The following is a 23,603-nucleotide window of genomic DNA, read 5'->3' as shown; positions in this document are numbered from 1 at the left end:
TGTACACAAATTCTATTCAGTATTCGCATTGCAGTGTCAAGTAAAGGATGTGCATATTCTAAAAATTCCGACATTTGCATACTCTGCTCTTCTAGTTTGGAGAGGGCCAATGATTTCAAGGGCCCTTGCGACAAATTCTTCGTAGTAAGTAAGAAAAATAGGCTTCTAAGCAGACATAAGAAGCACATACAAAGGGGACAAGGATAGCATTTATGAGTCCATAGTCAGACAGTATTTATATGTCCATAGTCTACTCAGTTTCCAAATATAAACCAGATAAGAACTCATATTCCTATCATAATATAATATAGTCACAGGCATAGCTTTGCATTTGATCATTAGTTCTACAGCAGAAGAGCCATTGTCAAATACATGGAATGAAAGTTCTTTGACCAAGAAGACTCTCCCTTTCAAAGAAGATAAAAAAGCAAATAAACTTATTTCAGATAGATGCAGACAAGAACTGAAAGAACAAGGTTCTTATGATTTTTTCATGTACAAACTAACCTAAAAAGAATGCCAGGAAGGACATCTTGATATAACAGACAAGTAGCTGTCCGAGGAACTGTAAACAAGTAGCTACCCTACCCAAACATTCATGGAGGAGCTCCCACACACACTCATTTAGAGTTTATTTAATGCTTCTCTGTTGCATAATTATCCTTGAAAAGCAATGATACAATTTACATCCTCTTAATAATGTAATATCAAAGCATCTTTCCCCGGATGATTGCTTCTGCTTTGCGGACCTCCTTCATGGCTCCAACAACAAATACCTACACCAAATCCAATATGTCAGATATTTTACTCATATCCTTTCAGCATTCTGCAATTCAAGTACCAAAATACAAAAAGATTCAAAAACCTCTAATTTTGCCTAGGGAAGGAATAGTTTGTAACTAACAATTGAAGTAAACAAAGGATAATTATTCCTCAGGAATTAACCATATCAATTAAGTCAAAGATAAATGTTAAGGGAATATTTTGACAAAACAGAACAGAACCACACTTCTTCAACTGTCAACAGGGTTTTAATAATAAAACTTGTGCATTCCATGAAGACCTTAGCTGATTCATGAGGTAAGTCCACCAAGATTCTATTCCAATTATGAGCTTCTCTGCCAAGAGGCATGAGCACAAAAAAGGATATGAATTTGGGTAAAGGACTCAGGCAACTTTGGATAAATAGATATTCATCCTACCTGACCTTTAAATTAAAGAAACTTCATGCTTTGGGATGCAGCTCCTTGGGATGTCTCTTTAAGCTTTGAAATTTAAAAGCATTTGATCGGTACCAGTACATGCTTCAAGAAGAAAATTATTAAGCTAATAGATGCCCATCATATCTGAAATTTAAATTAATGGAACATGAGTTGGGATACAACCCCTTAGATTGTGTTTGAAGCTTTGAAATTTTAAAATATTTAAAAGCATCTGATCAGTGCCAGTAGACTCTTAAATAGAAATCTATTAAGGGCAAATTTATATTTGCAAAATAATCTTCACATTACAAAAACAGTTTATTTAGAAAGGCTAGTTGTAATGAGTATCTAGCAATCTAACCACCTCCAGAGAAAATTCTAATTTTGATTTTTGTGCAATCTACTACAAGCAAGAAAAATGAAAACCTCTCTAAATGAATTCTACTTTTTGCTTGGCTTACCTTGTCTGGTGGGCCTTTAGCACCTCCAATAAAAATTTCAGCCCTGAAATCATAACAGAATGTCATGATTTAGAATTTTCATTAAATATCAGACATGAAACCAATAAACGGAAAATTCAAAGGAACCTCAAATCAGATAGACCAGAACTCATACTTGCAGCATTCTTTAACCGCCAAAATTGATGCACCTTTTTTTCCAATTACTCTTCCCATTTTCCCATTTGGAACATGTATGACAGAAAGAACTTCTTCTTCAAGGATTTCTCCTTCTGCGATCAGATTATCTGAACCAAAATGTACCAAATTTACAGTATTATAAAAAAGTACATATAATTACATGCATAAGACCTTAACAAGCTTATAAATAAATAACACAGGATGCAAGTATGCAAAGGAAAGTCCCACTCATTAATATATGAATTATTACAAATTGTTTATTTCATCTGTTTAAGACAGCCATCCGACAATTCTCTCGACATAATGTTAACAAATTAGGAATCATAAAACTAATAACCTTTATTCGTCATTAGTAAAGGAAGGAAAACAAATATGGGCCAGGTTATTGGAGAAAAAATTACAATTCACATGTCAATGATGTTAATTGTTATAATTTAAAAAGTTGATACTGTACATGTAGAATGTTTCTACTGCTTCAAGAATGAGTGGAAATAGGTCAAGGATGCTGATGGTTATGGTTTATAACTTTATACAATACTTGTAGAATGTTTCCACTGATTTGATTACTTCAATGCCTTTTGCATGTCTAATTAGTATCTATTAAGAACCCAAACACTTACAATGGATATCAAAGTCTGACATGTGGTTTTAATTATTATGAACATCCTAACACTTATTAAGAATTGTACTGGTTCGGAAACTAGGGAGCACTCCTATGAAACAGCTTTTGTGATCCATCACGTGGAAGAATCTACATTCATCTGAACATAAAATCAAATGGATTAATTCATAAGTATATCCTCTATGTACACTGGCCACTTACCATTCTATCACCAACAAGTGAGATTTCATCCCATGCCTCTCTTTTTTATGGTTCTAGTTCTTCGAGCAGTCCATTGCTTGCTTCTCCATGGCTCCCACTCCAAAACATCCTACCGTTTTATTACACATTCCAATCAAAGTTTGCTGATTATTTTGAGGAGAAAGCTCGTAGAAAGAACTTCTAAGAAACCTTAAGTTCAGAACATTTAAGTCCATCTGGTAATCCAAGATTTGAGGGGTTTTTAATGACCCCCCCTTAAGATTAACTAAGGGATAAGCTAAAGAGTTAATATGAATGCAAAATGCATGCATGAATTAGTCTCGACAACTAGGCCTAATGAAGTACTCATGTACAAACCAATGCAAAGCAATGCGACTCTCGTAGTTGGAGAAAAGAAGAAAAGCCAGTGGGAAAAAACTCCTCTCCAAAAGAGAGAAAAATACAATAAATGTACTAGAGAAAGAAGGAAAGGAGGACTCAATGTGCCCCCCCAAGAACTACTTCTGTCACAATAGTACAATGAATGTCCTCCCCATAAAAAACAAAAGAGGAAAGGAATCCCTCCAACGAAGATGTAGCTCCTATGCCAATGATGAAAAACTAACGATAGAACACAATCCACTGCCTACAAACAACATTTCTCCCCTTTTGAAGAAACCAATCCACTAGAGATATGAAAAGCCACTCCCATAAACAGGAAGATGTAGGAATCCAAATACTGTGTACCTTTAGAAACTGCTCAAATGCTGCTATGTCCATGAAAGATGATGCCACAAACCAATCAAGTACAAGCCCAATCAATGTAGGAGGTGACAAATTAGGACTCTACAAAAACTGATGAAGAACAAGCTCCTTGGGCGATGAAGATGAGTTGACAACACCAATGAGGTTGTCAACAAAGAGGAGATGAATGTCATCAAAATAATCCTCCAAATCTACAATATGAGACTCCACAAACAAGGATTATGTGTCTGTAAGATACGAATCTCAAGTAGTTGTGTCTGGAAAAACAATGTCCTGCTACACTGAATCAATAGCGGCTATGCATCAGCCAATACCAATCTGATTAGAAACAACAAAAGATGAAGATGATTGAGATGGGATCTCAATGTGAGTAGGAACATGAAGATAGGCATCTAATCCATTGGAACATGCAAGACCTCTAATATACTCAAACTCCTCTAAAGTATCATCATCAAAGAGTATGAAATCTGCATGTGCAAGGGGAAGAAGACAATTTGTTGCAAGATCCTCTAGGAATGGAGAGATATGAGGATCTCCATGCATTTCCCAAAGTTGAGTCCAAAGTGTGTGACACTCATGGTCCTATATAGCACACGCAGTATCATAATCAACACAAGAACAAAACACACCTACAACATGGTCTGTGATATTACCCCAAGCTGATCTACCACTTCATGTGACTGATTTAGGTACAAGTCCAAACAAATAAGGCAGCATATCTAGCCACTTGAGATGTATCAGGATGCCTTGTCGTCGAGACTCATAATTTGCCCTTTGCCAGGCGGATAACATAAGGATGAACCAAAAAACCCATCATAACTCCTCAAATGAAATAATCAGGCCCCAGAAAATTCAGCACATGTAAAGCACATTACATGCAACCCTCTCCAACAAATAGATCCATCCCAAGTGCCAAAGCATCCAAGGAATTGACCAGATAGTGAAAAACACAAAAATCTAAATAAAATATACCAGAGGCACAATCAAAAAAAAATACCAGTAGATCTAGATATAGAACGCTGAGAGCTCTCCAAAGATATCTGGTTTTCAAAAAACGGAGTCAAGATGTGCAAGATATGGCCCTAGAAGTGTTGTCCTCAAAATGAGACAACCCCTTTGAATTTTTGCTCAAATGTGTCATTTTTGTCTCTAAATCACGTTTTACGAGGTGCAAAACTCGCATTTGTTAGTATCAAACAAAGATCGGAAAATCGCCAAGGACTCGCCAAACTCGATGAGTCCGAGTACGATTCATGCCCCCCGAGTCTGGCGAGCTCGAACTCGGACTCGTCCGAGTCCAAGGGGCGAACTCGCCAAACTCAGCAAGTCCTGTGCCTGGGACTCAACCGGCAGCAAGGCCCAAAAAAGGCCAAAAAAAATGCATTTTTAAAGTTTTTTAAAAATGAATAATCTCATCTTTGTTCACTACAAGTCTGACACTGCGTCAATAGAAGTAGGGAAAATTTAACCTCCGAGTCTGACACCGATTGGATCGACCAGGTAGATATAGAGGCTGAGACTGTAGCCATGGCAGAGGAGTGGAGAGAACGAGCAGAGACAGGAGATTCAGAGGTAGATAGTGACACAGATGTTCCTGATGTTGGTGAGCATCGCATGGTGTCACGGGGAGCGGCTATGGTTGTCAAATCATCCAGGACCTACCTTAGATGCCTTTGCAGGGGGCCGAGGCCGGAGGGTGCAGGCTCCTCTGAGCCATAGGCTTGTAGTTGTATTTACCTTTGGTTTTTGTATGGAACATTTGATGATGATCATATGATAACATAGATTTTTTATTCCATGAGTTTTGTAATATTGTATACATTTGACAATATTTATAAATCTATGTTTGTTATTTCCTTCACCTACAATTTGCGTTTATGCTTATGTGATTGATGTATACTTTTGTATGTAATCAAATGAGCCGAGTTTGATGATGTTCTTGTGTCTTTAAGGTGTATTCAATAAAGGGTGCATGAAACAAATTTTAAATCTTTAAAAATCTCTAAATTTCTTGAGTTTTTCACTTTCCCGAGTCCAGCTGAGTTTGACTACGAGTCTCGCGTCCGAGTCCAGGTCGGCCTTGCCGAGTCCGAGCCGAGTCCTAGTCCCGTTTCTTTGGTATCAAATCATTAGGAGGTGTGTTTGCCATTGTTGTCCAAGTTTTGGTGAGTTTTGGCCTTCATTTTCCTAGCATTTTCTTCAATTTTGAGTTTCAGAGCAGTCACTGCAAGTAGGAGATTTTAATACAAAATTTCTGATTTTAAGGCTATAGGGAACACTTCCCAAGGTGGAAAGTCTACATTTCTTGATGGTAAATCAATCACGAGCTTATCTTCCGTCTCTGTGAAAGTTTTGGTTAGTTTTTGCCTTCATTTTGGTCACTTTCTGTGCAATTTCGGGTTTCAAAGCAATCACTACAAGTTGGGGAACTTTTAGATGTCATTGTGTTGTGACCATTTCACACATCGCCCCATCAGAATGGGGACCCCCTCTTTTTCTTAGGGTTTTGCTTTCCCTTAGTTAGTTTCTCTCTCTGCTTGCTAGGTTTTGAGTGAGTGAGTGGTTGCCTGGGCTAGCTAGATTAGGGTTAACCTCTGAAAGCTCGTTTTAGGGTTTCTTTCAAGCTGAGTCTAGCCTAGTTTTGGGAGGTCATTAGTTGTCTGCCTAGAACCTTAAGTTTGCCTTAATGAAGTATTTCCTTTCAGGAGAATCAGGATGGTGAGATTGAAGAAGAGGGTGAATAGGTCTAAGGTAGGGTAGGTCTAGTTTGATGGTTTTCTTGTTAGAGTCCTGTTTTCTTCCAGGTCTGAGTCGATTGAGCAGAGTCAGTGGTCAGAGAGGGATGAAAGTGGTGATTTCAGAAATTGATGAATGAATGCACTGAATGATGAATTAAGGAGTTTTAGAAGGAAATGATCAATATTGTTGACTTTTGAGCCGTAATTGAGGAAGTTGATACATTTTTCGCCTTGAAGAAGAGCTTTTAGGCTTTGGAATGATGAAAGCCAGTCTAGGATGAGATTTTCGCTCCTGACCCTTCCAAAGGGTCTAGAGCGAAATCTCCCTTTCTTGCCTCCCTTAGGCCCTGAAAACCCAGTTGGACCTTGCCTAGACCAAATTGGATGGAGAATTGTCTTGATAGTAAAAGAAGGAAGTTGATTTGATCAAGTTTGATGGAAAATGAAATGAACCAAGGTAAGGAACTAGCCAAGAGGATGAATTTCGCTCCTGACCCTTCCAAAGGGTCTAGAGTGAAATTCTTGAAAGCTCTCATTTTTACTTGGCTAAAGGCAGGATCTTGATGGGGATGCGTGAAGAATGGTCTTTGTTTGCCTCTCAAAGAAAATTGGAGTTCAAAAGGTCAAGAATCAAGCTCAAAAAGTGATTTTCGCTCCTGACCCTTCCAAAGGGTCTAGAGCGAAAATCTTTGTAACTCACATTGCCCTCCCAATTTTGGCTAAGTGTTGGTTTCTGAGGCATGTTTGAGGATGAATTGATATGTTTTTGCCTGGAGATGGAGTTGATTGATTTTGGAGAACAAGATTTTGGCCTAAAGGAGAATTTCGCTCCTGACCCTTCGAAAGGGTCCAGAGCGAAATTCATCATGAACCTTGTTTGTTACCTTGAATGGACTAGAAACCTTGTTCCTAATATGGAAGATGATCTAATTTTGCCTTATGAGGTGGTTTGAAGTTTGAAAAGTGAGCAATTTAGCCTGGAATGAGATTTTTCCTCCTGACCCTTCCAAAGGGTCCAGAGCGAAAATCTTCTTGAAGCTCATTTCCTCTTAAGTTTGACTAAATTTTGATTTGCAGGGTATCTTGGAAAGAAGGTGGGACATTCTTGTTGCCTTTGAAAGGTTTGAAAGCATTGAAAATGAAGGATTTTGGACCAAAAAGGAAATTTCACTCCTGACCCTTCCAAAGGGTCCAGAGCGAAATTCTGGATAGGTCTTGTACCTGGCTAGGTTGTTAAGCAAAATTGACCTTTTTCGCCTTATGAGGATCAAACCAATGCTAGCAAGTTCAGAAGTGGATTCAAACTGAAGGAATTTTGATGAATTGAAGTGAAGGAGATTGGAAATTTGGCCTGAAAGGTGAATTTCGCTCCTGACCCTTCCAAAGGGTCCAGGGCGAAATTCCCAAAATGCAGTGTTTCCTTCAAAATATTGTTGAGCCAAGTCAGTGGTTGAAATGAATGGACCTTGGAGAATGCCTTAGAAAAGGTTGATGATCAAGCAAAGGTGAATTTTAGCCAGGAAAGGAAATTTCGCTCCTGACCCTTCTAAAGGGTCCAAGGCGAAATTCTTGAGAACACCTATTATTCACCTTGTTTGGGCTAAGTTGAAGGCAAGTTGCGAAATTGTGATGGCAAGAGCATGGGAGATGGCAAATCTAGGTTGTAAGGATGATGATTAATGAAGCAAACAAGCCTAGATAAAAAACTCAAGCAAGACTCCTTGGAGAGACCTAAACTTTGAATATTTTAATGCCTAAGGAATGAAGATTCATCAAGCCTTAATCAAGCTTTAACATTCCCTAAGCTAGCCTATAGTCTTTCACTAAATTTGCCTATTACAACACATTTGGGAGACTAAGACGAATTCGCATGAATAAGGACATTTATAATTTAATTAATTAATTTCTAAGCCTTGAAATACATGAAAAATCCACCTTTAAGCTTTGGAATTAAATTAAAAAATAAAAAATTATGCTTGAGCGCTCAAAAATCATTATTGTGCCTTTACAAGCAAGTCGGCCATCCTTTAAGAGGAACTTTATTTTATTTTATTTCCTATTTGCCAAGTCAGCCTTAAGGGAAATCAAGGTGAGCGCCCTATATAAAGAGAGGTGTGTTTTGAAATTTTAAATCATTCATTCATTTTCCCTTGTGCCAATTTGAGGAGCAGACCTAGTGGTGCGAAATTGAGCAGATTCAAGAAAAATTTCCAGATCTTGAAGGTTGATTGAAAGCGAATTTTTGATTGAAGAGCTGGTCGAAGGTTAATTTCCAGATTTTGGAGGAAGCTTGAAGGTTAATTGAAGATTGAAGCCATCAAAGAGAGGACCAGAAATTCAAATCAAACATCCTTGTCCAGCAAATCCTCATCTTCCTTCTTTCAATTTTCAAGGTTGATAGCTAAAATTCAAGGAAGAGGTATGAATAATCTGAATTTTGAAAGTTTGTTCAAGATTTTAGTTTGATTTCCATAGCAATCCTTTGAAAATTTAAGTCTTATGCAATCTGATTTCCATTCATAATTAATATTAATTTGAAAATTCGTAATTCTAGGATTTATCATATCGTTTTCAAATTAATATTTAGTTATTTCCTTGAAAGGTCTTAAATCCTATACCTTAAGATATTATGCTCAAACCCTAACTTTAAGCTTTTGTGTAGGTATCAAATGACGACCCCTAAGGCTGGAGGATCCACTACTCGACAGGCTCTCATCAAGGAGGATCAGAGGAATGACGAATTGGAAACCAGGATTGTGTCCAAGTGGAGCAATATTAGAGACACCAATCTAGGAAACTTCAATGTGAAGAAGTTTCGAGAAGCGCCCTACATCAGCAAGCCGTCACCTGTTGCAAAGAAGATAATTGAGAGTGGCATCATCAAGGCTGCAGGTTTCCCTCCCGCAGTCAAGTGTCATGAGTTGATGATCAAGTGTGCCCGGCACTATGATTCACACTCAAGGACGATCGTAGCCGAGGATGGAACTATCTTAGCCTATCTTTCGGAGGAAGCTATAAGTGAAGCCTTTCATCTCCCAGAACATAGAGACATGATCTACAAAAGTCTAGAAGGAGCTAGGTCTATCTATGAGGATGATCCTGATTCCTGCTTGAATTTCATTAACAAGAATTGGCTACTCAAGAGCAGACCTTGCCTGAATAAGATTCCCAATACACCGCACAGAATCGACTTCCAAGAAGAATTCAAGGATTTGATAACCTTGCTCAATCGGGTCACAGGTGCCTCTCAAGCTTTCTTCTTTGACAAGTGGATGTTCTTCTTCATACAACTGATCCTCCAAGGAAAAGGAATGCTCAATTGGGCTAGAATCATTAGCAACAGCCTGGACGTGCAGTTGAGAAGACTAAGGCCTACCAAGTCATTTCACATGAGTTCATATGTTATATATGCCTTGATCAGAGGCTTTGAGTATGTAGGACTACCTCACAGAGGAGTTGTTGGAAGAGGACCCAGAGAAATAAGAGTTTGTGATTCTTATGTTCAACTGCATCATCCGCCAAGGAGTGACTACAAGCTAGTCAATGACACCTTCACGATGTATATCACCAGGACATTGCAAGGAGGGATTCACAATCGACTGTCTCTGGATGCACAGGAGCTCGTGAAGAAGCATGGTGCATGGTTCATTCGGTTTCCAAAATTCACATACATCAGAGTTCATGGATGTCCTTCGCCTCCCTACATGTTGCCGAGATATCCTACAGACAGGATAATACTACTTGAGGTGACTAGACAGTTGGCAGCTTGTGCCAAGGCATCAAGACACAAGCATGGAAATGGAATTCCCGTACCCATCCTACTAGGGAACTCAGTTGAAGTGTGTCCTAATACTCAGGCCGCGGAAGATGCGGAGAAGGAACTATCTCTATATTCATTCACATCCTTTGCCTCGAGGGAGAATTTTGATCCTCATGGTTATATAGAAGAGACAGTCGGGAAGAAGTACAAACATGAGTTTCAAGTGGAAGACTTTTGGATAAACGTCCAGGATGATGTAGAGGCCAAAAGAAAGATGCATTCCAAGTTACCCTTGGATCTCATCAGGAAATGCAAAATTTATAGAGTAGCTGATCAAGCCCAAGATAGTGGTAGATACCTCCAATCATCCTATGAGAAGGAAGATAAAGAAGTAAAGGTAGATTGGAATGAGCCCGAGGTTTTAGACCTAAGAGCTTTGATGGCTCCCGTTTTATCTTGCACTTGCAGATGGGTGGACGTACAACATCAAAAGTTAAGGAGCAGAATGTATCTATGACATTCACCTTGGAAACAAGACCAGAAGAAGGAGAGGCAAGTGTGAGTGAGAATACTTCTCATTCCAAAGGTTCAAAGAGGAAAGAAGGACCTGAGAAGAGAGAACCTTCCAAGAAGAAGCAGAAAATAAATCCTGATTGCCCACCAAGCACATCTTCTAGGCATGAAAAGGAAGCAAGTCAAGGAGAAGATCAGAGGCAGATAGTGTATGAAATTGATGAGTCTATGGAATCCATGGTACAAAATGATAAACAAGGAAAAGGACAGACGCCTCAGCATTCATCAAGTCAATCTCCCCAAGTTGGTGCTAATGAGCAACAAGAAGAAAAGAATGATGATGAAGCAACATCTCCTTTCCAGGAAGATAGACCTCTGCCTAAAGAAATACAAGTAAGGGAAAGGAGATCTACCATTCTGGATTGGCTAAAAGAGAGGTTGACAAGGGTAGTTGTGGTTGAAGAGGAAGAACATGTATTTGACTTGGAAAGCCTTATAGGAAATTCTCATGAAGTAATAGAAAAGAAGAAGGCCACAAAGATGTCAAAGGTAATTAGAGATGAGACAGGATCCAGAAAAGTGCAGATAGCTACACCAGTGGTGGACAAGTATGAGGATGAGATTCTAGCAGAAGAATATGATCTAGAAACATTTGATCTTGGTCCACTTACCATTGAGCAGGCTATGGAAGAAGCAACTAATTCACTGAAAGCACTCAAAGACAAACTCAAAGAAGAAGTGGAAAGGAATAAGAAGCTCGAAAGAGAGGTCAGTGCTTGGAGGAATTATTTTAGCCATCTTAACCAGCCTTTGAGACGACAGGATCCAGCAATATCTCCTTTACATGCACTTCCTCTTGAATCAATAAGTGAGGCAGAGAGGGTGAAGAGCCTAGTCCAACTCATGAGTTCTTGGATTGATGAATCTTACAAGGTAGCCATTGAATTTGCAACAAGAATGATGAAGACAGTTCATCGAGCTATCCAGGTCCTTGAGATTATCCATAATCTAATGATAACTATAGCTGCATTCACTCACACTAGGGATGTTATCATCCCAGTCTTGCAAGTGATAAGAGAGACACCAAGACGGATTCTAACACAAGAAAATATAATGGATGGAGGAACCCATAGCCTCCTGCAATGGTCAGCTCTGCTCCAGATGAAGGAAGTTCTTTTTGAAGATGTCAACACCAAATGCAGCCGAGTTGAAGGCACCATCCATCCAGTTCAAGACAAGGTGTTTGAGGTGTTGTGTACCATCCTTGACAGGCGGATTGAGATCGAGACAGATGTGGACATCCAGGAGTTGGAAGACAGAATCAAGGTCATCTTTTGCAAGGAAGAGAACATCGTTACAGAAAGGCAGCGAGATCAAATGTATGCTACTATGTTCCTTATTGAGAAGACCAAAGAACTTGAGCCTAGGTGGGAGACGACTCTTCTCACTGCTTTTGATCAAGTCCTTCACTTGGAAGAACGAATCAAGAATCTTCCTGAGATTCCCATTGCTGAGATTGAGGGAATTGTGTCCAGATTCATTGAATATGCTAGAAAAGAGCATAGGAAAGGGAACAAAGTTCTAGATGAAAAGTTGTTATAAGATGATGTGGCAGCTTAATCCCTATTGGTCTATGTCTCCTCGTTATTTGTGCCAATTTTTATTGGCTATGGATTAATAATGTTTATCTAAATGGGGACTTTTTTGTAACAAACCCTAATTAGGGTTTAGGTGTCAAAATCTCAGCCATCGATCTTCTTTTGATCCGGGCCGTTCATTGTATTTGAGAGTGCTATATAAGCCCTCACTCATTTCATATTAAAAAAGGTTAGAAAAGTTAGAAAGTTGGAGAGAAATAAGTTTAATTTTGTTAGTAGCAAAATTGAGTAGTGAGGAGAGAAAGTTGAACAATTGTTGTTTATTTGGCTATGAGATCAATGAAATATTGAAGTTATGGTGTTTTGTTGCAATCCTTGTGGCCACTTTCATGGTTGTTTATCTTCTTGAATCACTCTTAGTAGAGATAGCATTTAAATTTTAAGTTTGAAGGACGAATGTTGTGCCTGATCTTCGATAAGACTCACATTCCAAACCAATAGCTTCTTACTGATTGTAAGAACGCCTTGTGTGGTCAACTGGAAACATTAAGATTGGTTAAGAGTTCAATCATCATTAGAAGTATTGATATGTATCTCCCTGATAGTATCTATCTCCTTGGTGATTTGAAAATCGTTGAATACCCTTAGAAGATCGCACCAATTCCAGTGGAGTTGTAATCCTTTGGCGATACTGAAATTGGTAGAATCTTATCAAGACCAGTCTTCATTAAGTCATTCTTAGGATTAGTTTAAGTATCTCTTCCTCGAAACCCTTATCTTTTGATCTTTTTTGAAAATCTGTTAGTATTAGAAAAATCATGTTTCCTCATTTGGAAAGATAGTAGCACGAACAAGCTTTCTTTGAAAGTACATAAGGCCCCTTGAAGAAAGAGCAAACACAACAACCACTGGTGCTTATCCGCAAGTAGAGATCCTACAAAGCAGAACCTTGAAGTCCTTCCGATTGATCCTTTTTTGCGCTATCTTCAGCATTCAGAGACTTTACTCAAGAGAGGATAAGATACCTCGGGGTATTTTATTCTGTGTTTGGTCGTGTACAAAATACACATCAACACATTGCAAGTAAAAGCATTTACTTGTAATCGGGCTTTTGAGACCCGATTACAAGTGGGTTCATTGTTTAAAATGTCAAGTTACAAGTCAACTGGGGGTTTTATGTCCATCATTGGAAGTGCAAAGGTATATGTTTTCATTGCAAGTTATCTCTACATGTAATCAGGTCTCCCAGCCTCAATTGCAAGTATAAGTATTGGAGTCTTTTTCCTTATGTTTGGGTCTCCAAGTCAAGTTCAAGTTTCTATGATATCATTACATATTTTCATAAGGCAATACTTTATTACATGTAATGACATGTATAAAACCCAGTTTATGTAATAGGTTGTCTAAAAACCGATTTGTGTTTTGAGTGTTTTGAAATTTAATCACACTTGTTTGGGTTTGTGCCACATATAACATAAACCCGTCCTCACATGAATGCGTATATGTTGTGGGACACCTAAAAGCCGACCCCATCTTAAAACCCGCTATGTATGTGTTGCAGTAGATATAAAACCCAATCATACATGACATTAGTATCGGTTTTGAATGCCAAGAAAACCCCCACAATTGGAGGATACTCAGGTTTAGTGCTTGCCACGACCCCTCTTTCATTTCCACGGGTCATTTGATACTGAAAAATCTCTTTATTTTGTTCTCTTAAAGCCGCAAGAATTTGTGTCCATTAAGGATACATATTCCTTCAGCTTACATTTGCTCCTTCTTATAGACCTACATACATATTCCTTCAACTTGCATTTGCTCGACCTGCGGTAGACATTTCCATAAGGTCAAGTCATGGTTTTGGTTTTGAAAGCATTGCATTCTAGGTTCTATCAAGTTCGATTCAGGTGAATGTGAATATGTGAAGCACAATGTAGTCTTGGTACGTCATGTTTGTGCCTTCATTTTACTTCCTACTGGTTGAAAAGATTTCCAATCTGAAAATGTGCCATACCCATGCCCAAAAATTGATTTTACCATTTCAAAATCTTCCATCTTGGCCAAAATCGAGTTTTTCCAAGTACATTGCAAGTGTAAATAGTGTCTTTCTGAATCTAATTGCATGTAGGGGATTTTCAAAAAACTTGTCATGTGTAGTCAAAATCCCTATCTTACCTTTAAAAGTGTCATATGCAGTCTAAACCAAAAAACCTGATTGCAAGTAGTTCCTAAATGTGTAAACCTTGCCTTCTTGCCATCAAATCCCGAGGTTAAGGCATCTCCATTGGTTAATCAATAGACCAGCCGCAGAGACCCCTTCAACAGCAGCCCAACGCTTTTTACATTAGTACCACAACCCTAGATCCTCAGTACCCGATCGACACCCCAAAACCCAAAGCCGAGACCCAATGCTATATTCCATATCTCCACCCATAGCATTTTTTGCTTCAATCCGTATTGAGGTACTTGCTTCTTACTTATTGATAGGGTTCACCCAGCTTGCTCAACACTTCACTAAGTTGATGTTGCTCAATTTCACCAACTCACCAGGCCTAGTTGCTTTCTAGACCTACAAGTCCTTCTCAATCTCTTCTAGGGCTTGCTCTTACTCACTCCAAGGTGTTTGCTTCAAGTGTCCTTGCTAGGAACCCTACCAATTTGCTATGTTTCCCATATGCTCAAAGATGGCTTCTTGGCTCAAATTCATCAAAATGCCCTCCAATGGTCTTGAGATGTTGCAGAGGTGTAGAGGGTTATTCTCTCATGTTTTTAGATGGTTTCAAGGTCCATTTGTGGTTTGCTGTCCAAAGGTCTCTTACCGATTTCAAAAATTGGTCTAGAAAAGGCTAAAAGGGAAAGAGCCCAATTAGGCCTCCTAGAACCGGTTTTTGAGGTCTTGGCCTAAAACGATCCAAAGGACCCCCAAACTAAAATGGATTTTCTTCAAAAATTCACTCAACCCCAAAGGATTTCAATGGTTTTAAGCTTCCAACCCTTCTTTGCATACAAAAACCCCAAAATGAGAATTTCAAGGGCTTCTAGGCACTTGACTGGCAGCAGCAAGTAAATCTTGTCTTTGGACCTTCAAATGGAACTCTTGAGGCTTCCTCCTGCACAAGCAGACTTGTACTAATCTATTACAACTTCCCAAAAGCTTGGCACTTTCATTTACATTCACCTCTGCAATTTGTACTAACTTTTCATCTTGCCAACTCTAGCCGAGTTGCTCCTGGGCTCGCCTAGGGCAAGATGTTAAAAATATCAAGTGACACTTTCAAACCTTCTCCTTTCATATGTACACTGTACAATGGGTTGCCTACCATGTCCCAAAAGGCCGTGATGAACACACGGTGGGATTTTATGGAGCACCCATTTTAGCAAAAACTGCTAATTACAAGCCAAAACTGGCTACTTGTGAATCAAATCACCTAAACAGTAGTAAAAGCTAAATAAAAAGCTTGAAAATGAACAGCCTACCCTGCAACACACTTCTAAACCTCAATCCATCATTGGATTCATGGATTCAATCCATTAAACCTTCAAAGAATGCAAAAATTGACAAAAACAACGAAAAGTGCAGTCCAAAATCTTGTGTTTTGATTATTGCTTCCAAAATCCAAGTACACCAACCTTGGTAAACGTGTAAGAGAGGGTTTTTATAGCCTTCCCACGTGTGGAGTCCTTCCATGGCTTTGAGAAAGCCCTAGCTTCAATGTGGGACCAATTTCAAGACAAAAATTGTCATGACAACAAAAGTTATCATGACAACTTTTTGCAACTTTGTGTTTTTTCCACTTTTGGCCTCTCCAACTCATGAGACCTGTTCTAAATCATCACATATGGCATTTCAAACATGCCTAAAACCTATTTAGCCCTCTCAAATGCTTTTACCAACTTTTGACACCTTTGACCAACAAAAAGGCCAAAAACCTACTCAAACACACTATTTACACAAAAATGCAAACCTAAGTAAAATGAACTCAACCTAGGCCTACATTGACACTAAATACTCACTCTTGGACCCTCCTGGAGTCCTTATTCACCACTGACTTGGCTAGGGTCAGTACAAGACAAAATTTGCAAAATAATAAAGCTAGGACCTAGGTGCTCCTGCACCACTTATCCTATACCTTTCCGTTAAGTTTTGATTTCAAGAGCAAACTATGAAGATTTTTCACTCATTTGCAAGCAATACACACTTGCAATCAGGTCTTCAAGACCCGATTACAAGTGGTTGTGTATAAGTTTTTCCCTATACTTGCACTTGCAGTCAACCTTCCAAAACCCGAAATTGAGCTTTGGCCCCACTTTTGCAATCCCTTTGTCTCATCCATGTCAATCCTGTTTGCACACACAGCCTACAAAATCAATAAATTATGTCATGGGCCTTATTTTGCAAGCAGATTCCAAGATTGGAGGATGATACAAAGAAAGAACAACAACATGACGGAGTCATACAAGGAAATGGATAAGTGATATGAATGATTGAGAGCATAGAATGCTTTCAAGATAGAGATAGACTTCTTATTTCAGCCTTGCAAAGAACTTCCCTCCTGAAAAGCCAGTACTACACCAAGCAAGAAGATAAGATTGAAGTTCGTTGGCCAAGGACACAAAGATCATTGAGGATGCAAATTCTCATTCTGGTTCAAGATGTATTCACCAATCTTGAATACTTCAAGTTCTAGCATTCTGAAGCAGCATGAAGATCATCACAAACAAAGGATGATGTAGATAGAGTAGTGTCTTGGACCCTTAGATTAATTATGCATTTGTAGTTTCATTTTGACAAATTACATGTAAAAACAAGTTTTGTAATTGCAAGTGTCACTTTCACTCGCATTCTTGTAAAATGTAATTACATGTAAGGCAACTACAAGTTGAGTTAGATTAGGACTGTAGTTGGAATAAGTCATGGTGGTTGAGAGAATTTCTGAAGTTAGTTAGGATCCTCCCATCTTTTTCTCAGGGCTCCTCTCCTATATATACTAGAGAGGGTCTATTGTATTGGATATCTTTTGGCAATGCAACAAGACTCTGCCAATTTGTATGTACACTCTAAGATTTTGAGCTTAGCTATAAATCAGATTGCAGTCAATTAAAAGAGATAAATTGCTTTCAAACTTTGTGTTGATTCAAGGTGTTATGTGACAACATTTTCTGGAGATTGACTGTGAGTTTTGAAGTGTTATACAAGAGGGATTCAAACTCAATCTTGTAGACTTTGAGCTTCTTATTGTGTTTGGAGTTTTAGATTGGTTTTAAGATGTGATACTACAGATTTTGAGCTGCTTGTCACGTTTGAAGTCAGTGTAGAAAGCTCAAGTAAGAAGGTAACTTGCAGACTTTGTGCTGCTTGTTGCTACATACAGTGCTTAGTTACTAGAAAATCATCTAAAAAGGTTGATAGGAGAGTAGATAGTTGAATACTTTGAGCTTTCTTTCTGTTTTCCCATCCCAGAGAAGCAACAGAGGACTTTGTACCTTTATGGAAACTTTGCTTCTTTCTTTAGTTACTTCATTAATCATTTGTGCTTTCAGCTGTGATTCTTTTCTAAACGAAGAGAAAAGAATAAGTGTCTTTTCCGAAAAAAGAGAACAAAACAGAGTTTCACCCAGATTTAGAATAGATTTAGAGCTGACTTTATTTATGAATTGTTGAAGTAGAAAGCAAAGGGGGAACCTTCCCAAGTATACAAAATTTTCAACCAACAAGAAGCACAAAAATGAAGGCCGACTTTGAAGGCCCGATACAGAAAAGTGGTACAGGATCCGACAAAACCACTTGTAGATTCATATCGACATCGGAACCAACTTTCCAATGATATCTCGTTTGCCCAATTCTGACTCTTTATGACCAAGTTATGGCCAAAAAACCAACTGAATGTCAATTAAGGCTTAGAAGACTTGAAGGGATTCTGAAAATAGAAACTTTTTGAAAGTAGAAACTTATTAAAAATAGAAAGTTTTTAAAAATAGAAAGTTTCCAAAAATAAAATAAAAATTGAAAATAGAAACTTTTCAAAAATGGAAAGTTTTTGAAAATGGAAACTTTTCAAAAAGGGAAAGCAACCTCTATTTGAGCCCTGTATGCACAAAAAAATCACTCAAGGTTGGATTCCTCAAGAATATGGACAAGAACTTAATAGATTTGAAGCTTTGATACCATGTAGAAGCAAAGATTGCGCTCTGATACCATGCACAAGTTGATGATACAACCATAAGAGCCAAGAATCATCTACAAGCAAAGCACCTATCACACAAAAAAGAAGAAGCCATAATTGATGCTAGCCAACATTGAGAGAGAATTGATCCAAAGAGAAATTTGATAATTAGATTAACCTGTAATGAAATTGGATAGTTACAATGAATGACTTGCTTTTATAGAGAGCAAGAGATGCCCTAATCCAAAAATTAGGAGAACTAAAGATAAAGCATGAGGAGCTAAATTAAGCTCAACTACAGCTTGAACTAAAACTAGCAAAACAAACTCTAGCTAACAAACAAGACCTAAGTTTAGTTTAGCTTAAGTGGAAAAGTAATTAAAGAACCTCATTAATAAATAATTAGATAATTGCCCTAATTACTCCAACATTTTCGACAACTTTAAGTTGTCTCCGCATCATTCAAAACCCTAAAAGAACACATGTAAAATCATAGTCGAAAAAAAAAAAATTTGGGGGGGAATCAGCAAACCAAAAATATTAGATTTTTTTAAAATATCGTATTTTATTAAAAAAATAAAAATTTGTAAAAAAATACACAAAAACTACTTGTTTCTGAAATTTAAAGGCATTTCCACAACATAGAGATATAAAGAGTTTGGCCCATGAAATGTAGAAAATAATTTTTTGTTTTTTATATTCATATTATTGATTACATTGCATTGCACAAAGCATAATTTAGTGTGAATAAATAATAACTAAATTCTAAAAGCCGACAAAATTTAAATTACAATATAGTTTGTACAAAGTCAACCTATAAAATAAGTACAAAGTTTCAAAAAAAAGCATAGTCAATGACTCTTGCTACTACAAATAGAACTATGCTAAAGGTTTGCAGTACCTAATGATGAAGCTCTTGGGTCAAAACTTCTTCTAAGTCATTCAATCTCATGAGTATACAAGTTAGCCTCTGTTAGGATCTCAAAATCCTCAAGCTCAAGAAAGTCATCTTCAGTAGCATTCCACTCAGACTCTAGATCAATCTCATCAAGGTCAATAGGATGGTCATCCTCAATAGTATCTGATTTTATCTATGTAGAAATTAGTCTTCGCCTTACAAGTGAAAAACATAATGAATTCAATTACAACTATAATTGCAAGTACATTAAAAGCCTAACCTTGAGCTTTCTTTAACTTCAAGAGGAGGTTGTGATGAACAAACACCAAGTCATTCATTTGTTGTTGTGTTAAACGGGTGTGTTTCTTGGAATGTATTTGTTCAAAAAGACTCCAAGCATGCTCACAAGCAGATGAACTACATGACTGTTTCAAACTGCATTTCGTCATCCATCTAAGATTTTTGGTTTCATGACCCAAAAAATCCCATCGTGCTGAAAAACACATTATTTGGAGATGATATCATGTAAGAATATCTTTACTGATGCAGATGTACACAAAATAGAGATCATCAAAAATTTATAAACTCTACCTAGTTTGAAGCTCTTCCTACCTTCCACGATAGCATTAAACGAGAGAAAACCCCTTGCTTGCTTGTACGTTGGTAACTCTACCAGAACTACCTACAATATTCTGAGTTAGGAAACATTTTCTCCATGCAAATGAACAAGCCTTGTGTAACCTCAACATCATTATCAATGAATGAAGAGTTAAAGAACATCGTTGAATTGAGATAGTATCTTGCAACATGGAGAGGAGAGTATATTTGCCAATCCCATCTTCTATCAATTATGTCCCACAATGGCATATACCTATCCCTTTAATTTTCTATTCTACCCCTCCTCACCTCCTTGGCCCTATCCATGGTCTCATACAAATATCCCATGGGGGGTTCATCCCCATCCACTAGTCTCAAGACTTTTACTAGAGGCTTTGAAAATTCTACAACTTGCTCAACTGCATTCCAAATACTAGTAGAATAAACTTCCGTTGCCATTGTTATGCCATTTGCTTGATTTGTGAAGTTAGACTCCATCCACTCATTTGAAACAAACATTCATTTCAAATTCATTTTTGTTGGCAAAGAGTTTGCAGTGCAAGTGTGTTGCAAATCTTGTCAACCCTAGTCAAACTAACTCCTTGTCCTCTATGAAAGAGCACATCATAAAAAAAACCCTTGTGTGATTATAGATGAAATTGGTAATATGCAAACCATTTAAAATACCTCCATAACGCATTCAAGTTTTCCAATGTCCTCTAGGATTAGATCAAGGCAATGTGTTGCACATGGGCAAAACATATAGAGGGCTATTTGTCCGTCAAGAGTCTCCCCACAGCAACACAAGTAGTAGCATTGTCTGTAATAAACTAAACAACATTTTTTTGTCCCTATGACATCTCAAACAATGCAGCTGCAAATCTGATTGTATCTAATGCATCCACAAAATTCATAAATATTGTGCCAATATCACGAGAGACTATGAAGTTGATAAAGGTTCAATTTCTTTGTATTTGTCCATCCAACATTATTGTGCAACCAATCTTAACCCACTCTAGTCGATGCTCATTAATATCCTATATTGCATCATTGAGCATTCCAACCCCCATTGTCTCGTAAGATGGGGCTTGAAGCCCAAGGCCTACAATTGCAATAGCATCGACCATACCTTGCCCATATGGAGAGCTAGCAACATGAAAAGGCAAGCTAGAATAGGAGCAAAAAAATACAATCACCTTCTTTATTTGTTCATGGACATTCTTCCTCCATCATGTACTCTCCAAAGTTGTTCGTGATCCTAGTGTAGTAAGAGATGTGAGGAAAGAATTAATGTTTCCTCCACCTATGTTTGAACCACGTGTTGTAGGTGTTGACCCAAATTTCCTAAAAAAATCATGTGCATCATCTTTCTCATCCAAGCAATTCCTCTAAGGATCTATAGAGTTAGAAGCTATTTCAATCTCAATTCTTGCTTTTTTTCTTTACCCTCAAAAATCACTTAATGAGTTTGTTTTACCTAATATTTGACATCTACAAGGTATTTTGGACAAGCAATGTTACTATTTTCTGCCTCCTTGCCAAATGCCATTTAAAGCGATAAATGCCACCATTGATATCATTCAAACACCAATTGATTTTAACCTTAATTTCACCCAAGACTAATGTGCAATGTGTCCACACAAAGTCTTTTTGATGTGGCATTATGATCCAGCCTACAAAAGCATCTTAATTCAATCTTTCATGGTCGGAGCTACATCATCAAAATCATTTTATAGTGTAGTTTGACATCAAAGGCCAGATGAAAGTTTTAGAGCATGAATACTAAATTCGGTAAAAATTTCAAATTTCAGTTTAATTCTCTAAATATGTGAAAAATTTTGTTCACACCTTTACAAGCCCCAAAATAAGATTTTTTCTCTAATCCCTAACCAAGACCACATGAAAGCATTATGTGTCAAGTTTGGAAGCTGAAAACTGATAACCAGCTGCGCTTAGTCAAAAGGGGAGAAAGGTTTGTGTTATCTAAGTGAGCTGTTCCCTGCGGAAATCATCAAAATAAGGCTGGTCTAGTGTGATATAATTCATTTCAATCTTCATACATATATTGTAAATGCTAGGCCCATGGCAAATTTAATTAATGAAGATAGAACTAGTCATAATTCCCCACTTTGAACATGTAAAACCAATGCTCCAGGACACTCCATCCCCCATCCCATGATACGCGTACCGTCGTACCAAAAACGGATACAAATATGGCACCAATAATGTGCCCTCGCGTTTCCAAAAAATTATCTTTTTAGGTAGATTTTTCTTCACAATTTTTCTTGTGTTTTTTTTTCCAGCCAAGTTTTCCTTGCATGTTTTCAAGTTGGGTTTACCTTGTGCGATTTTCCCTTTGTTTTTTTATCAATCAAGGTTTCCCTACAACTTTTTTCTTGGCCACTTTCCCTATGCCTGGGCAATTTTTCGTGTGTCCTATTAACTTATAGGGTTATTAAATCAGCAATACTGATTATGTATAGCAAGGGAGTGACAACACTCAATTACATGTGACAAAAAGTAAATTAATAATTTCTCTTTAGATTTGAATGACTAGTCGCAACCCTTAAAAGCTTTATTTGCAGTTTTAAAGACAAGGTCAAGATCTAGGTTTAATATATATTTATTTATTTTAAATGTATAAGAAACCTTAAATAAAATAAAAAATAATAAATAGATATATATAATTAAAATAATCTAACATGAAAGAAGATAATACATTTTTTTTTTAAATAATAAAAATATAATATAAAATGGTTAGTGAATAAAATAAAATTTTATTTATAGACTGTTGTAAATAAATAGAGAAGAAATATGAAAATTTTATTTTTAAGTAATTAAAATTTCTTCTAATAATTTAGAAAATTGTGTTATATATATGGATATGTTTTTTTTTTATGAATGTCGTATCTTGTCGTATCCATATTAGGGGTCCTGAAAAATCTGATACCAGATCTGTATCTGTATCCATGCAATTGTATAAAGCATAAAGGTAAATTTAACGAGTCAAACAGGAAGTCCAAACATATAGAAACTTGACACATTAAGACTTCTATGAGATCAATTTTAAAAATCTTCAAAAAGGGGGCAATAATTTGATAAAGCTTGTTTAGGCATAGAAATGATCTGTGGTGATAGGCTACACTTCAAATAAAAAGATGACATAATGGCTTTCATTCAGATATTTAAAATTTATAGCCCTTTTTTTAATGATAAAACTAATGACTAGGTAGCACCGATGGTGACAAATTGCTAGTAATTAACTTGATTATGGCCAATAAACAAATAACTGTTAATTTTCAAACCATGATAAACTTATGTACTCTAGTAAATTTAATCCTAAAACTAGGTGGCTTAAAACATGAAAAAATTAATCAAAATTATAGTCTCTAAATATGCTAATCTAGAAACAAATAGTGCAAGAAAATATGAACAAAGAATACCACTTAAGCAAATAGAGAATACCACTGAAGCATGGAGCGTCACACTAACCCATCAAAAAGTACTATGGAAATATATGGAAATATTTCCTAGTCTTGCATTGCAGTCATGTCCACAGAACTAGTTGTATAGAGTAAAAAATTGCATTCCCTTTGCAATTTCAACTACACTTTTGTAGCCACTTTAGTGTCCATTCCCCTAGCACTTGAGTTGGCTCATTTCAGCCCTTGCATTAACCTTTTCCCCTCTCAGCATGCTCAAGGTCCTTTTCAGTAGCCACCTTCTTCCGTCAATTTTGTTCTTATCATGTGTTTCACTCATCTCTTGTAGTTTTTTAGCATTATTTATCTGGACACTAGCATGTTGTGTGGATGTTCATGCACGGTGCTAGCATCCCGTCACATTTTAAACGTTCACAAAACATTTTTTAGCATTTTGCCACATGTCACCTACCCGGGTCAGTGGAATCTACCCAAAATGGCTTGTA

The 23,603-nt window shown here is 37.3% G+C and overlaps 1 protein-coding gene across 6 annotated transcripts in view; it reads right to left on the bottom strand.

The window, feature by feature from the left end:
* Window positions 1–298: 298 nt before the first annotated feature.
* LOC131027394 (uncharacterized) overlaps window positions 299–23,603 on the bottom strand; it is a 186,795-nt gene continuing 163,490 nt past the window's right edge. For 5 of the 6 annotated variants that reach the window (XM_059220316.1, XM_059220368.1, XM_059220423.1 and 2 more), the window contains 3 exons: window positions 1,818–1,947; window positions 1,664–1,706; window positions 299–776 (listed from right to left, as the gene is read on the bottom strand). In XM_059220316.1, the coding sequence (XP_059076299.1) occupies window positions 708–776; window positions 1,664–1,706; window positions 1,818–1,947 (242 nt within the window). In that variant the 3' untranslated portion in view covers window positions 299–707. Of the gene's footprint in view, window positions 777–1,222; window positions 1,305–1,663; window positions 1,707–1,817; window positions 1,948–23,603 lie in introns of those variants that run through there. The other variant, XM_059220393.1, reaches the window with a different exon arrangement.

The sequence above is a fragment of the Cryptomeria japonica genome, chromosome 1 (genome assembly GCF_030272615.1).
Source record: "Cryptomeria japonica chromosome 1, Sugi_1.0, whole genome shotgun sequence".
NCBI classification, from domain to species: Eukaryota; Viridiplantae; Streptophyta; class Pinopsida; order Cupressales; family Cupressaceae; genus Cryptomeria; species Cryptomeria japonica.
This window is presented reverse-complemented; position numbering and strand designations above follow the sequence as displayed.